The sequence below is a fragment of the Artibeus jamaicensis genome, unplaced genomic scaffold (assembly GCF_021234435.1).
Source record: "Artibeus jamaicensis isolate MK-2021 breed Jamaican fruit bat unplaced genomic scaffold, CSHL_Jam_final contig_391, whole genome shotgun sequence".
NCBI lineage: Eukaryota > Metazoa > Chordata > Mammalia > Chiroptera > Phyllostomidae > Artibeus > Artibeus jamaicensis.
The window spans coordinates 4,356,148-4,368,355 of NW_026521814.1; the positions used below are offsets into that span (position 1 = coordinate 4,356,148).

Below are 12,208 nucleotides of genomic sequence, written 5' to 3' on the forward strand. Positions count from 1 at the left end.
AAGCTTCTCCTTGTACTATAATTAAACAGACCTACTAGCAAGATGGATTTTATTTTTCTCTGTGGTAAGATCTGCATCAGGGTGTGTTCTGTAGTGAGACTCTTACTGGCTTCAAAAAATATAAATGTAGGCGTGTATTTAATTGCTTTCCATTGGATTGTTAGATCAGATCAGCTTCTAGAGAGATGTCTAGCAAAAATTTCAGTTTGCAGTGCCATTAATGGGACTCAACAATATCAAGGTGTGCTTGTGACTATCTTAATGGGTAAAATAGAATAAAATGACAGAAAATGAAAAGTAAGGGAGAGTAAAAAAAGAAAAAATGAAAGAAGTGAACCTGGCAGGGAGGTCTCTACCACCAGCCTGTACCAAAGAAGCCCCTGGTTCCCCCATCCAATGACTGATGGGTAGATAAGTAAACAATTCTGAAGCAACAAATCTAGCCTCCAATTTTTCAGGATGCCGGCTCTTAATTCTGTTCATCTGTTCTTTGTTTCCTTTCTCATTGGTCACAGTCTTTACTGAGCATCCGTGGCTCCCTTTTCTCTCCAAGACGCAACAGTAGAGCCAGCCTTTTTAGCTTCAGAGGCCGAGCAAAGGATATTGGCTCAGAGAATGACTTTGCCGATGATGAGCACAGCACGTTTGAAGACAACGACAGCCGAAGGGATTCTCTCTTTGTACCACGCAGACATGGAGAGCGGCGCCACAGCAACGTCAGCCAGGCCAGCCGTGCGTCCAGGGTGCTCCCCATTCTGCCCATGAATGGGAAGATGCACAGCGCAGTGGACTGCAACGGAGTGGTCTCCCTGGTGGGGGGCCCATCGGCCCTCACATCTCCTGCGGGACAGCTCCTGCCAGAGGTGAGGCGAATGAGAACCACAGCTGTTGGGAAGGGCGCTGAGGGGGGATGGAGCAGGCTGAAAGGTTTTCCTTTCTACATCTAAGAATTTTTGCTGATCTACTGTTCAAAGGCCAGGGTTGGTTCAATCAAGCTATGAACTTTTGTCAAATTCTGCTATTTGGACTTTTCTGCAAACTATTTCAAAATATAGGTTGGAATGGGAGTAAAAAACAGAAAACTGTGCTTGAACAATAATTAAATAAATTAAAAAAATATATAGGTTGGGTGTGAAGTATTCCTTAATCATTATTACTACAGTGTGAAGCTTGCTCCAAAGCACAGCAACAATTTATCATAGTGTTCCATAAAATCAAGTTAAATATAAGAAATTATATCGATACTTATTTGAAGGACCATGTTATCACAGTTCTTTGGAAAAGAGAATTTGATACTTCCACCAGAGGTGGATACTGTTACTAAATACATCTAAGCCCTGCAGAACTCCGTCTTTCTATTTGCAGGTCAGAGTGTTACCAGATTTTTAGCACCTACTCAGATGACCCAGTGATTGTACAGTTGTGTGTAAAGAAGTCACTCAAAGTACCTGGTAGCGTCATGTGTTATAATTTTTAAGGCAGATTTCAGTTTTTCTATTACTGTTGTTAATTCTTTTTGGTAAGCAAAGGGGTCCTAAATCAAGCCTATGGAAAAGGGTTTCAGCTGAATACTGGACACATGAGGATATAATAGTGACATTTCCTTTGTAAAACATAAGTGGCTATTCAACTTTGGTATTAAGTAAGATTTCATTTGCCAGTATAAAAATATTGTAGCAATGTCACTTGGTTGTATTTTACAGTTTGATGAATCATATAAAAATCTTCTTTGTATTATTATTTTTTACACATTTCCGTTTATTATAGTTAGACAAACTCTTGAAGCCCCATTAAAATCCTATGGAGTGAGTTTTCACTTGCCTAATAGAGGAGTTTCTTGCCCTGCATTATAGAAATAGCCATTGATCTTCTTCACTTTATTTCTCATGGCCTCTTTCCCCTGCTTTATCCCAGAGAACTGTCCAAGTATCCTGGAATCAAATCAAATCATGAAAAGTGAACTTTGAAGTGAAGGAACCAGGAAGAATGCAGGAGGAATGTGAACTTCTTTTTAAAAATAATCATAGCTAACTATATACCAGGCATTGTCCAGAACACTTTACATGTGTTAATTCATTTAATCCTCACCACAAGTCTTTTTAGAGATGATATTATCTGCATTTATAGAGATGAGACTGAGACCTGTGGGTGGTGGAGCTAAGATTCAACCCCATGTATGCTGGCTACTGAACCTACATTGTATCCATATTGCAATATTGCCTCCCATTGAATATTTTTAACTTTCTTCAATGGAAAAGGAGATAGCTAAGGAAACAAACAGTTTCATTTTGACCCAGCGTTTCTCAAAATATACTTCACCCTCAGATTACTTACATCAAAATTCCTGAGATGCTTCTTAAAAATGGAGATCCCCCTTCCTCCACCCTTGGCAACCACCATGCTCCTCTGTTTCTCTGAGCCTGGTGGTCAAAGGGTACATCATTTCAGTTATTCAAGATAAATGACTCCTGGAGATGTACTGCAGAGCATGGTACCTACAGTTAACAATACTATATTGTATATTTAAAATTTTCAAAAATGATAGATCTATGTTAAGTGTTTTTAGCACAGAAAATAGCACCAATACAGGAAGTGGGAGGAAACTTTGGAAGGTGATGGAAATGTTTATGACCTTGATGTTGGTGACAGTACAGGTTGTGTACCTATGCCCAAAGTCATCAAGTTTTATACATGATATGCATACAACTTTTTACATGTCAATCAGTCCTTAATAAAGTGGTTTAAAGAAAGGGGAAAATGGAGATTCCTGGATCAATCCAAACTTAACTCAGACAAAAAACAACTGAGGAACAAAGTCAGGGGAATCTTCTTCCTTGAGAAGGATCCCACGTGGTTCTTCCACATAATAAAGTGTGAGCATCTCTGATCTTGTTAATTGAGCAAACAAAAATGTACACCTTCATTGCATAAGTACACAGAAAATGTCAGTCTGTCAGAAAGTACTTAGCATCTATCAGTAATTTACCATAAAGCTCCTGTCCTATCAGAAAGAATGGACTAAATCACTGAAGGCAAATTGGGGCCAGTCTGAAGCAAAGCCTGCGGTGTTCACGTTATTCCCAGCTCTCCCACGTCCCTTCCTTAATCTTGCAGTCAGGTTCTGTGAGGAAGGGCACCGGGGTACCTCGTGAGCTGAAGGTGCAGGCAGAAGTCAGCTTTGAGGGACTGTTGAGGGGAAATGAGAATAGAACATGAACAGCTAGCTGCAGGCAAATGACTCCATCCAAAGCACACAATATCTTGTACTTTAAACATATATTCAATTTAAGCAATTTAATTTTAAACATTTTCTCAGTAATACCATTTCAGGTTTGGGAATCTGTCATTAAAGATGAAACATATCCAGTATTTTTGCACATACAGTGCGGTACAGAGTAGAAGGGATTAGATGACCTACCTGTAAGCAAGCCTACTTTTTCCTTTAAAAACTTTGCCTTTCTCTGACTCAGTAAAACATATTAAATTTTGAGTGACAACATTTAGATTGAAAGAGCTTCAGTTTCAGGGTTATTTCTTTTACCATTAATTTCTCTTCTCTTTTACCATAAAATAAATCGTATGTGTCATATATGGATGTTTATCATTGTGAATGACAATCATCTCAATTCAGTGGAAACTTTTTAAAAATATGTATGCAGCAGAGGCATGCAGGTTGATACCAGTAGTGTTCCTCACATCACAATAAGGTCGAAGTAGGTGAGCAGGACTTGGAGCGTTATTTTAAAAAGAGGGAGAATACCACGACTGATATTTCTCTCCCTCTCTCCTTCCCTTACCCTCTCTCAAAAAATAAATAAATAAAATATTTTTAAAAAAAAAGAGGGAGAATTTTCAGAGAACTAAAAATAACTTATGCATTATTGACACTCAGACCTGAATTTGAAATGCTCATTTTGCTCTTTTTCTGTGATAATTAACTACATTGTTTGATCTCTTGAAGTAGGAATAAATTTCTGCCCATTTTGAAATTTTGATGGGCTCATTTTGTAAAAGTATCAAATCATCATATTATTGTTAAAAATCCAAGACCACCTTGCCCCACTCAATGGTGTTACCACCTTACACTTCAATGCCAAGGATGAATGGTTTTGTGGATGGAGTTGGTTTTTTTTAAATAAATGTAAAAATGTTATAAATTAGTTCTAATATTAAGTTTTATTATTAAGGATGTTGGGAAGTGTTACCTGTATATAATGAACATAAGCATATTATAGTGAATTTACATTTCAAGGAAGCTATTACTGATACTAATTTTTAACGTACCAGTTAGTTAAAAATTCTTTTTGTACCTGAAACCCCATGAATGTCTATGTCTGTATGTCTATAAAGAGCTAATAACTCAATCTGAGAGTAAACCAGGGAACAATATGTTTCAGTCCAGCATTCTGGGAGGAATTCCTTGATTTGCTAAGAGGTTATCTATCCAATAGCAGGCAGGGTCCCTCCTGACCAAAGCTCTAAGATGGAGTAATTGGAAAAGTCCATCTTGGTGGCAAAGCCAGGCATTCCTTAAAACTAAGAATCTGATAAGTTTCCAAACACTTCCCAAGAATGATGATTCCTACAATATTTTAATGAGCTATTGACATCTCATTAAAGAGAATGCATGGTGAACATTTTGTTAAGTAGCACATGTTATAGGAATACTTTAATTTTCACTGCCCTTAAGAATAATGGTTCTTTCACCTGAAATTGTATTTCTAGGGGACAACTACCGAAACAGAAATAAGAAAGAGACGGTCTAGTTCTTATCATGTTTCCATGGATTTGTTGGAAGATCCCACAGCAAGGCAGAGAGCAATGAGTATAGCGAGTATTTTGACCAACACCATGGAAGGTATGTCAAATGTCTCACAGCGTGGCTACTTGGAGGTGCTCTGGTAATGATGAAACAAATCCATACATTCCGAGACAATTTTTTAAATTTAATACCACATCATCATTATGTCTTTTACTAAATAAAAGGAAAATCCAGGTACAACACTTGTATTCTACCATCTACTATAGATTTTTACATTTCGCATCCAGGAAGCTACTACAAATTCAAGGTATGCTTAGAATACTACTTTCATAGATGAAATACTGGAACTGTTGAAATTTGTTGTGTGCGTGACATTGAAAGGAGTGTAATGAATATGCTTATTTTTATAGTGATACTAACCCATAACCAATTTGAATTGAATTGACTGTTTGAGACACAAGTTATAAAATCATCTGATTTACCCAGAAATGTAAATGAAAAAATGTAAATTAGGTGTTGATATAAACCTCTTTGAAGCAAAGTGTTCAAGTTTTCTTAGGATTACTTTTGCCTCTCTCTAGTCAGAGTTTTATATCAGCATTCTCTTTAGTTGCAGATAATTTCTTAGTAGTTAACATATTGTTTAGAGATATGGATCTTAAGGCCAAAATAAGGACTTCGGGGACTTTATCTGTGATCAGTTCTTGACTTTGACATGTGTTGTATATGTTAGTTTGTGACTCAAAACTTCAGTTTCTTCATCAGTAAAATGTGGATAATGATGATGTTTAGCATAAGGTTATTGTAAGATTGAGGCATCATATATGAAGCACCTGTGTATCTGGCATGTAGATGGCAATCAATAAATATCATTACTATTCATTGTTTTCTTTTTGTTGCTTTTGTTAATTTACATGTGTGTACCTTTCTATATTCTAAGTGAACTGGAACATCAACTTCAAGTACTTGGAAAATACTTTCGTATAAAATATATTCCACCCTCCTCCCTTACCCTCCTCCCCCCTTTTCTCCTCTTCTCTTTTATAAGCCCTCCCTTTCCAGCCCCTCCCAGGGGTTTGTGTGTGTGCAGATGTGGCAAAGGAAAAAGGTAGATGGAGAATGAGAGAGAAAGAGCGCGGGAGACTGGGAAAGCACAAGTTCACATGACTTTTTAATTTTTTTATTGATTTTTAGAGAGAGAGGGAGAAAGGGAGCCAGAGGGAGAAAAACATCATTTTGTCGTTCCACTTATTTATGCATTCATTGGTCACTTCCTGTATGTGCCCTGACCGGGGCTCAAACACCCAACCTTGGAGTACTGGGGCAACGCTCTAACCAACTGAGCTACCTGGACAGAATCTGTGCATATGACTTTCTTATCTTTAGTTATAGTTTCTCTTAACATTGGATTAATCTTTAGAATAATTATTTTTTAGTCTGAATGGAAAAATCCCATCATACTAACAGCAGTACCCAAAACCTGAAAGTCACAACCAGAAAAAAAATTCACAGTATAGATAACAGCATATATCACAAACATGTCAGTATTACAACACCAAATATTCATAATGCAGTATCAGAAATCTTTTCACTGATTTCTATGGGATATTAAACTCAGTACGTTCTTCCCCAACCTCGCCTGCATTAGCTTGCACTCCCTCTTCCCCCCCAGCTGCCAGTAGCTTGCTCCTCCCTGTCCCTCCAGGTAAATCTTTTGAAGACTCTCTGGTCTGCTCCTTGCCATAGCAAAACCACTGAGAGGAAGCTGCCAGTGGTTCTGCTACCGATGTCAGCAGCATGTCTGCTCCCTAAAGCAAGAAGTAGAGAAGGAGACAGGGTAAGTCTCAATCAACAGTTCTGCTTTGAACACTTCTGATAGCATTACGTTTGAGCTCACGTAAGAAACACTTGGAAAACATCAGCCCACCACAGGATCGAACTTGTCCACTCATTAAGACACGGAGTTCCAAGCGAGTGCACCCACATCACCCTCCACGCTGTGTGTCCCACGGAGTTGCTTAGGAGAAAAGGGTGTCTTCAAAATAAGTGTCACTGAGGAAGCAGGAGACTTAAGTGTTTGATTTTATTGTCTGCAGAACTTTTGACTTTGCATTTTTGTGAGAGACAACAGCTAAGTCTTTATTCATTTTTCATTGGTTGTATAGAATGAAAAGTTTACTTTTCTTTATTCAACTATACCTTAACACTTTGAATGTGACATTGATCAAAGTTTGTTGTTAGCAATTCTTACCATACACATGCATACTAGAGCTGTCTTTTATATTAATACATATTTTTTCTTTTTCCGTCTTTTTTGTTCCCTGATAATGGTGGAAATGTTTCTTGAGTTGACGTAATCTGTTTATTTGTGGATCCTTTCTTCTAAGTCTAATTATGATTTAGTTCGCCCTTTCTTTTTATGAACCAGGCTTGTTGATTCGGCTGGCAACTTTTGTTTTTCTTCTCTTGAACTACAGCCGAGCCTCCATTGTCCAGGGTAACGAACATCCTCCTACTTAGTGAAACAATAGCAAACGAGCAAAAATAAATTATTTGCCCTTCAAGTTTTTCAAAATGCTAAATCCATATAGAAATGTTTTCTGGCCACGCCCCTGGCAAGGATAGTGGGAAGGTGAGTTGGAAGCACCCGAGGACCTCGGGCCGGCTGACGGGTAAACCGGCGGGAGCGACTCTCATTGTGCATGATTCTCGCAGGATAATGGAGCGACGGCTGTAGTTCTCTCCTGAGCGCTTGTTTTAAAAACAAATAAAATTCTCCTTTGTTTTGGCATGAATAATTGAATAATTTTATTTTAGAACTTAAACAGCTTTGCTACACCTTTTCCTGGTATCAAGAAGAAACACACCGGCTGAATTTCCACTTTTCAACTTTACTCTGATTTATTTTTTCCTACAATTACAGTTTGCTTCTGTTTAATAAATGACAGGTAGCATTTAAAAAATTTACTTACTCTCTATACACAAAGGGATTTTTTGTTTCTCTATATTATGTACTGTAAATGTTAATATCTTTTTATATATATATATATATATATATATATAACTCAATTGTTCTTTATTATTTACAAAAATACACATTAAAAGAAATACAAATAAACTGTGCACTGGAAAAATGTTGATAATTGAAGAAACAACTGAAGAATCTACCTCTAAACAGAATTTTGTTTAAAATAATTAAGAAATTAATTTATTTTAAGGAAGTATAAACTTTATAGCATTGGTTAGTAATGACCGTTCATTAGTAGAACAAAAAATCATTACCTATTGTTGTTTTTGTTTATTTCTTGTGCTGTTCCTTCCCTTTCAAAGTTTAGTTCCTAATAAACTATTCCAGTCATAGACTATACAGTTACCACAGTAGTAACACTGAAGTGACTTACCGGAATCATTTATTCCATAAACGAAAGAGGAATCTTTCCCTCTATTTTAGTGCTAAGAAGTAGTGGTGTCATTTAACAGAGCAGGTAGGATGTGCAGCAATGATATCGTCAGAAAACAAGTTCTGCATGATTTTCCCACTTAAGAGTTGATAAGAGATGATCTCACCAAAGAAATAGAGTAGATAACTTCCCACTTCCTAATTTCCTGCAATCCTGTTCCAGTGTTTACCAAGTGTCAGTATTTTGAGTATCATCTTAAAGATCTGTGCATTTCTATTTTCTCTCACCCATTATTTAGTTAAAATTCTTTTTGAAATCATTGTACTTTTAAAAAATAAGGTATTTTAATATGAAGTTTTATATCATAGGTTTGATATGATAGTTATATCTTTTAGTAGATTTCAAGTACATTATTTTCAAATGCATACCATGAAAATTTATGAATTTTACATATAGTCCACCTAAAATACTCTTAGATTTTTACCAGTAGTATGTAAGTCCCATTTTGTGAAACATGAATTTATTATATAGTGAGGATCCCAGTTTCCTAGATTGGATATTTCCTGTTATTTTATACCCTCTAGTTAAATTAGGAAAAGGAATCTTGTTGAGTAATATACAATCCTATATCTAATGAGGCTTAATTAGAAACTTTATGATTAAGACTGGTGACACTGACAAACTATTTTATTAAAAGACCCACAAACATATGTAATCCAAGATACTGAGATTGAACATAACTAATAGTTTTTAGGACATCTCTTGAGAGGAGATTTTTTGAAAAAAATTTAATCTTGCTTAAATAAATAAATATATATATAGTCTTGCTTTACCTGAAACATGGATGAGTTTTCAATATACTTAACACAAGTCCTACCCGTTACTTTCTGACAGATTCAAAGATAATTATCAGATAGTTTAATGCTGCAGGTAGGATCTTCGAAACAATACTTAGGCAAGATGAATTTAGAAAGTTTACTAGCCTTTCTGTGCCCTTGTCTTCTAAAACAACTAATCCATTATAAATGTTTTTTGCTCCACCATCAGATTAACCCATAATGCTTTTTAATAATTTTAGAGTTTTAAAAAGTCAGTTTCAATTTAAACCAAGATTGCTTAATAGAAAGTAATCAGTTTTTATGAGTATTCTAACTTTTTTCTTATAGAACTTGAAGAATCCAGGCAGAAGTGTCCACCCTGCTGGTATAAATTTGCTAACATGTGTTTGATCTGGGACTGCTGCAAACCATGGTTAAAAGTGAAACACCTCGTCAACCTGGTTGTGATGGACCCATTTGTTGACCTGGCCATCACCATCTGCATCGTCTTAAATACTCTCTTCATGGCCATGGAGCACTACCCCATGACGGAGCAGTTCAGCAGTGTGCTGTCAGTTGGGAACCTGGTAAGGCTCACTGAGGGCTCCTGTTCCTTTTCCAGGATTTGGTGATTACCATAATATATTTTACTTTCACACTTAATTATCACTCTCAAATTAACTCTGAATTAATTTGGCCTTGTATATGTAGACAACAAAAGTTTAAATAACAAAAGTATGTAACACCATGGTTAAGCAGTACAAAAATTTCAAAAACTTTAGGTACAATTTGATTTAGAATTAAATTCAACTTGCCCATTCATTAGAAAGATGATTATGGCCCTGGCTGGTGTAGCTCAGTGGATTGAGTGTGAGCCTGTGAACCACACGATCGTGGTTCAATTCCTAGTCGGGGCACATGCCTGGGTTGCAGGCCAGTTCCCAGCAGGGAACTCACAAGAGGCAACCATACATTAATATTTCTCTCCCTCTCTCCTTCCCTTCACCTCCAAGGATAAATAAATAAAATATTAAAAAAAAGAAAGATGATTATGAATTATGGAGGATACTGGTCTATAATTTGAAAATCATGATGTATTTTTCAAGTATTTAGAATAGATTTTTAGGCCATGTGTACATTTGCCAAACCAATTATAAAATATACTGAGTCAGATAACTTTAAAATACCATTTATAAATACCTGAAGATGGACTCTTTGCAGAGGAAATATCACATCATGGTTATCATTATTTGTATGAATTTCCCCTGTAAAACTAGCAATTTATAAGTGATGAGTTTTTCATATATTTTTACCTAAAATTTGTATTAACATTCATTGGATACATGGTAGAGTGATAGAAATAAAACTAAAGTGATCTTTACATGCAAACAAAATTAATAAATCATATGACAAAAATAGGAGGCTTATTAAGTTCTAGGCACTTTTCAGCTTGATAGATGAACATCTAAACAGGTTGTATATAGATATTAAATAATATATCCGAAAGCATAAAATACAATATTTTTAGACTCTGAAGTAACAACTCTGTTTTGCTAATTTCCAGTTTGGTCTTAACCGATCCAATGAAAAATTTAATATATGCTTACCACTTGTTTTATAGTAGGAAACTGTACCAAATGGTTTACATGAAATTCTTCTCTCTAGGTTTCTACAAAGGTAGCACTAAGGTAGATATTGTGACTGCCTGCAGTTTACCCCTGGGAAAACTGTACCCATGAGAAGCAGTGGAAGGGCTGAACACTGTATCATAGACTATGAAAGCTACTTCTGAGACTACTGTAAGCAATAGTCAAAACTCACAGAATTTTAGGAAAGGAAAGCACAATAACATTACCTAGTCTAAATTATCATCTCCATAGGCATCTTTTCAACATTATCTGTAAAATACGAACAAGAGATGAAATAAAGCTTTATGAAGGTGGGTATTAGTAAACAAGTCAAGTGGCCTTAAGCAAAAGTAAGAGTCCATTACCTCAAGTAAGTGAAGTCCATTTGTGCACAGCTCCAGGTATAACCTGGCTAGATTCAGGTTCTTAGTCAATGTCATTGGGAGTCAGTTTCTTGCCCTAATTCTTTCCAATATATTTCCTTTATCTCTGACTGAGTATTCTATTGATGGCAATGTTCTACACAACTTTTATCCTACCAACAGAGATCCTTGAATGGAATAATTGTCCTTCCTAACTAGTAGCTTTAATGGAGGCCCAATAATTGCATATTATTGGCCTGGTTGGGGTTACATGACCATTTCTAAGCCAGTCAGTTACTATGGTTCTAGGTTTAGCATGCTCATTTGGTAAAATAAGAACCCTGTCTTATCACTGGAGACAGAGTAAATGAGTAGAATTATGAAGAAAAAATTAGGTCTGCTATTATCAGGTGAGACAGTAGTTGCTGGAAAGACAAACAACAAATGGACAGTTCAAAGTAGGACTTGTCTCATATGTTAAAGAAGGTAAATTTGTGTTTGAGATGAATTATGGAATAATAAAATGTAGAGAGACAGGATACATATTCTTCTCAATTAAATATGGAATATTCCTCAGGATAAGCTATATGTTAAGTCATAAGGCAAACTTAAGATCAAAGTCACATTAAGTACTTTCTTCTGACAAAAAATAGAATGAAATTAGAATCCAATAAGAGAAATAATTTTTACCCTGACTGATGTGGCTCAGTGGATTGAGCACCGGCATGCCAACCACGAGGTCACTGGTTGGATTCCCAATCAGAGCACATATGTGGGTTGCATGCGGGCCAGGTTCCCAGATGGGGTCATGCAAGAGGTAACCTATTGATGTATCTCTCACACATTAATGCTTCTTTTCCTCTCTTTCTCCCTCCCTTTCCCTCTCTTTAAAAATAAATAAAATCCTTTAAAATGAAATAAATTTGGAAATTTAATAAATATGTGGAAATAAAAAATACTCCTAAATAACAAGTGGATTAAAGGAGAAATTACAATAGAAATTAGACAATACCTTAAGAATGAAATGAAACACATCAAATGGAAACTATGGAGTGCAGATAAAAGTGTTTTAAGGGAAATTTATGCCGTAAATGCCTGTGGTAAAAAAAAAGATGAAATATCTCAAATCCATAACCTATCCCCTTAGGATCCACCCCTTAAGGAACTAAAAAAAAAAGAGCAAACTAAATCTTAAGCTAACAGAAGAAAATAAATAATAAAGAATGAAAATGAATGA

At 36.0% G+C, this 12,208-nt stretch overlaps 1 protein-coding gene across 1 annotated transcript in view; it reads left to right on the forward strand.

Moving 5' to 3' along the window:
- LOC119047636 (sodium channel protein type 2 subunit alpha) overlaps positions 1 to 12,208 on the forward strand; it is a 100,763-nt gene that overhangs the window by 36,824 nt on the left and 51,731 nt on the right. Inside the window, exons 12-14 of the mRNA XM_037143078.2 lie at positions 516 to 863; positions 4,726 to 4,858; positions 9,330 to 9,568. Of these exons, the coding sequence (XP_036998973.2) occupies positions 516 to 863; positions 4,726 to 4,858; positions 9,330 to 9,568 (720 nt within the window). The remainder of the gene's footprint in view (positions 1 to 515; positions 864 to 4,725; positions 4,859 to 9,329; positions 9,569 to 12,208) is intronic.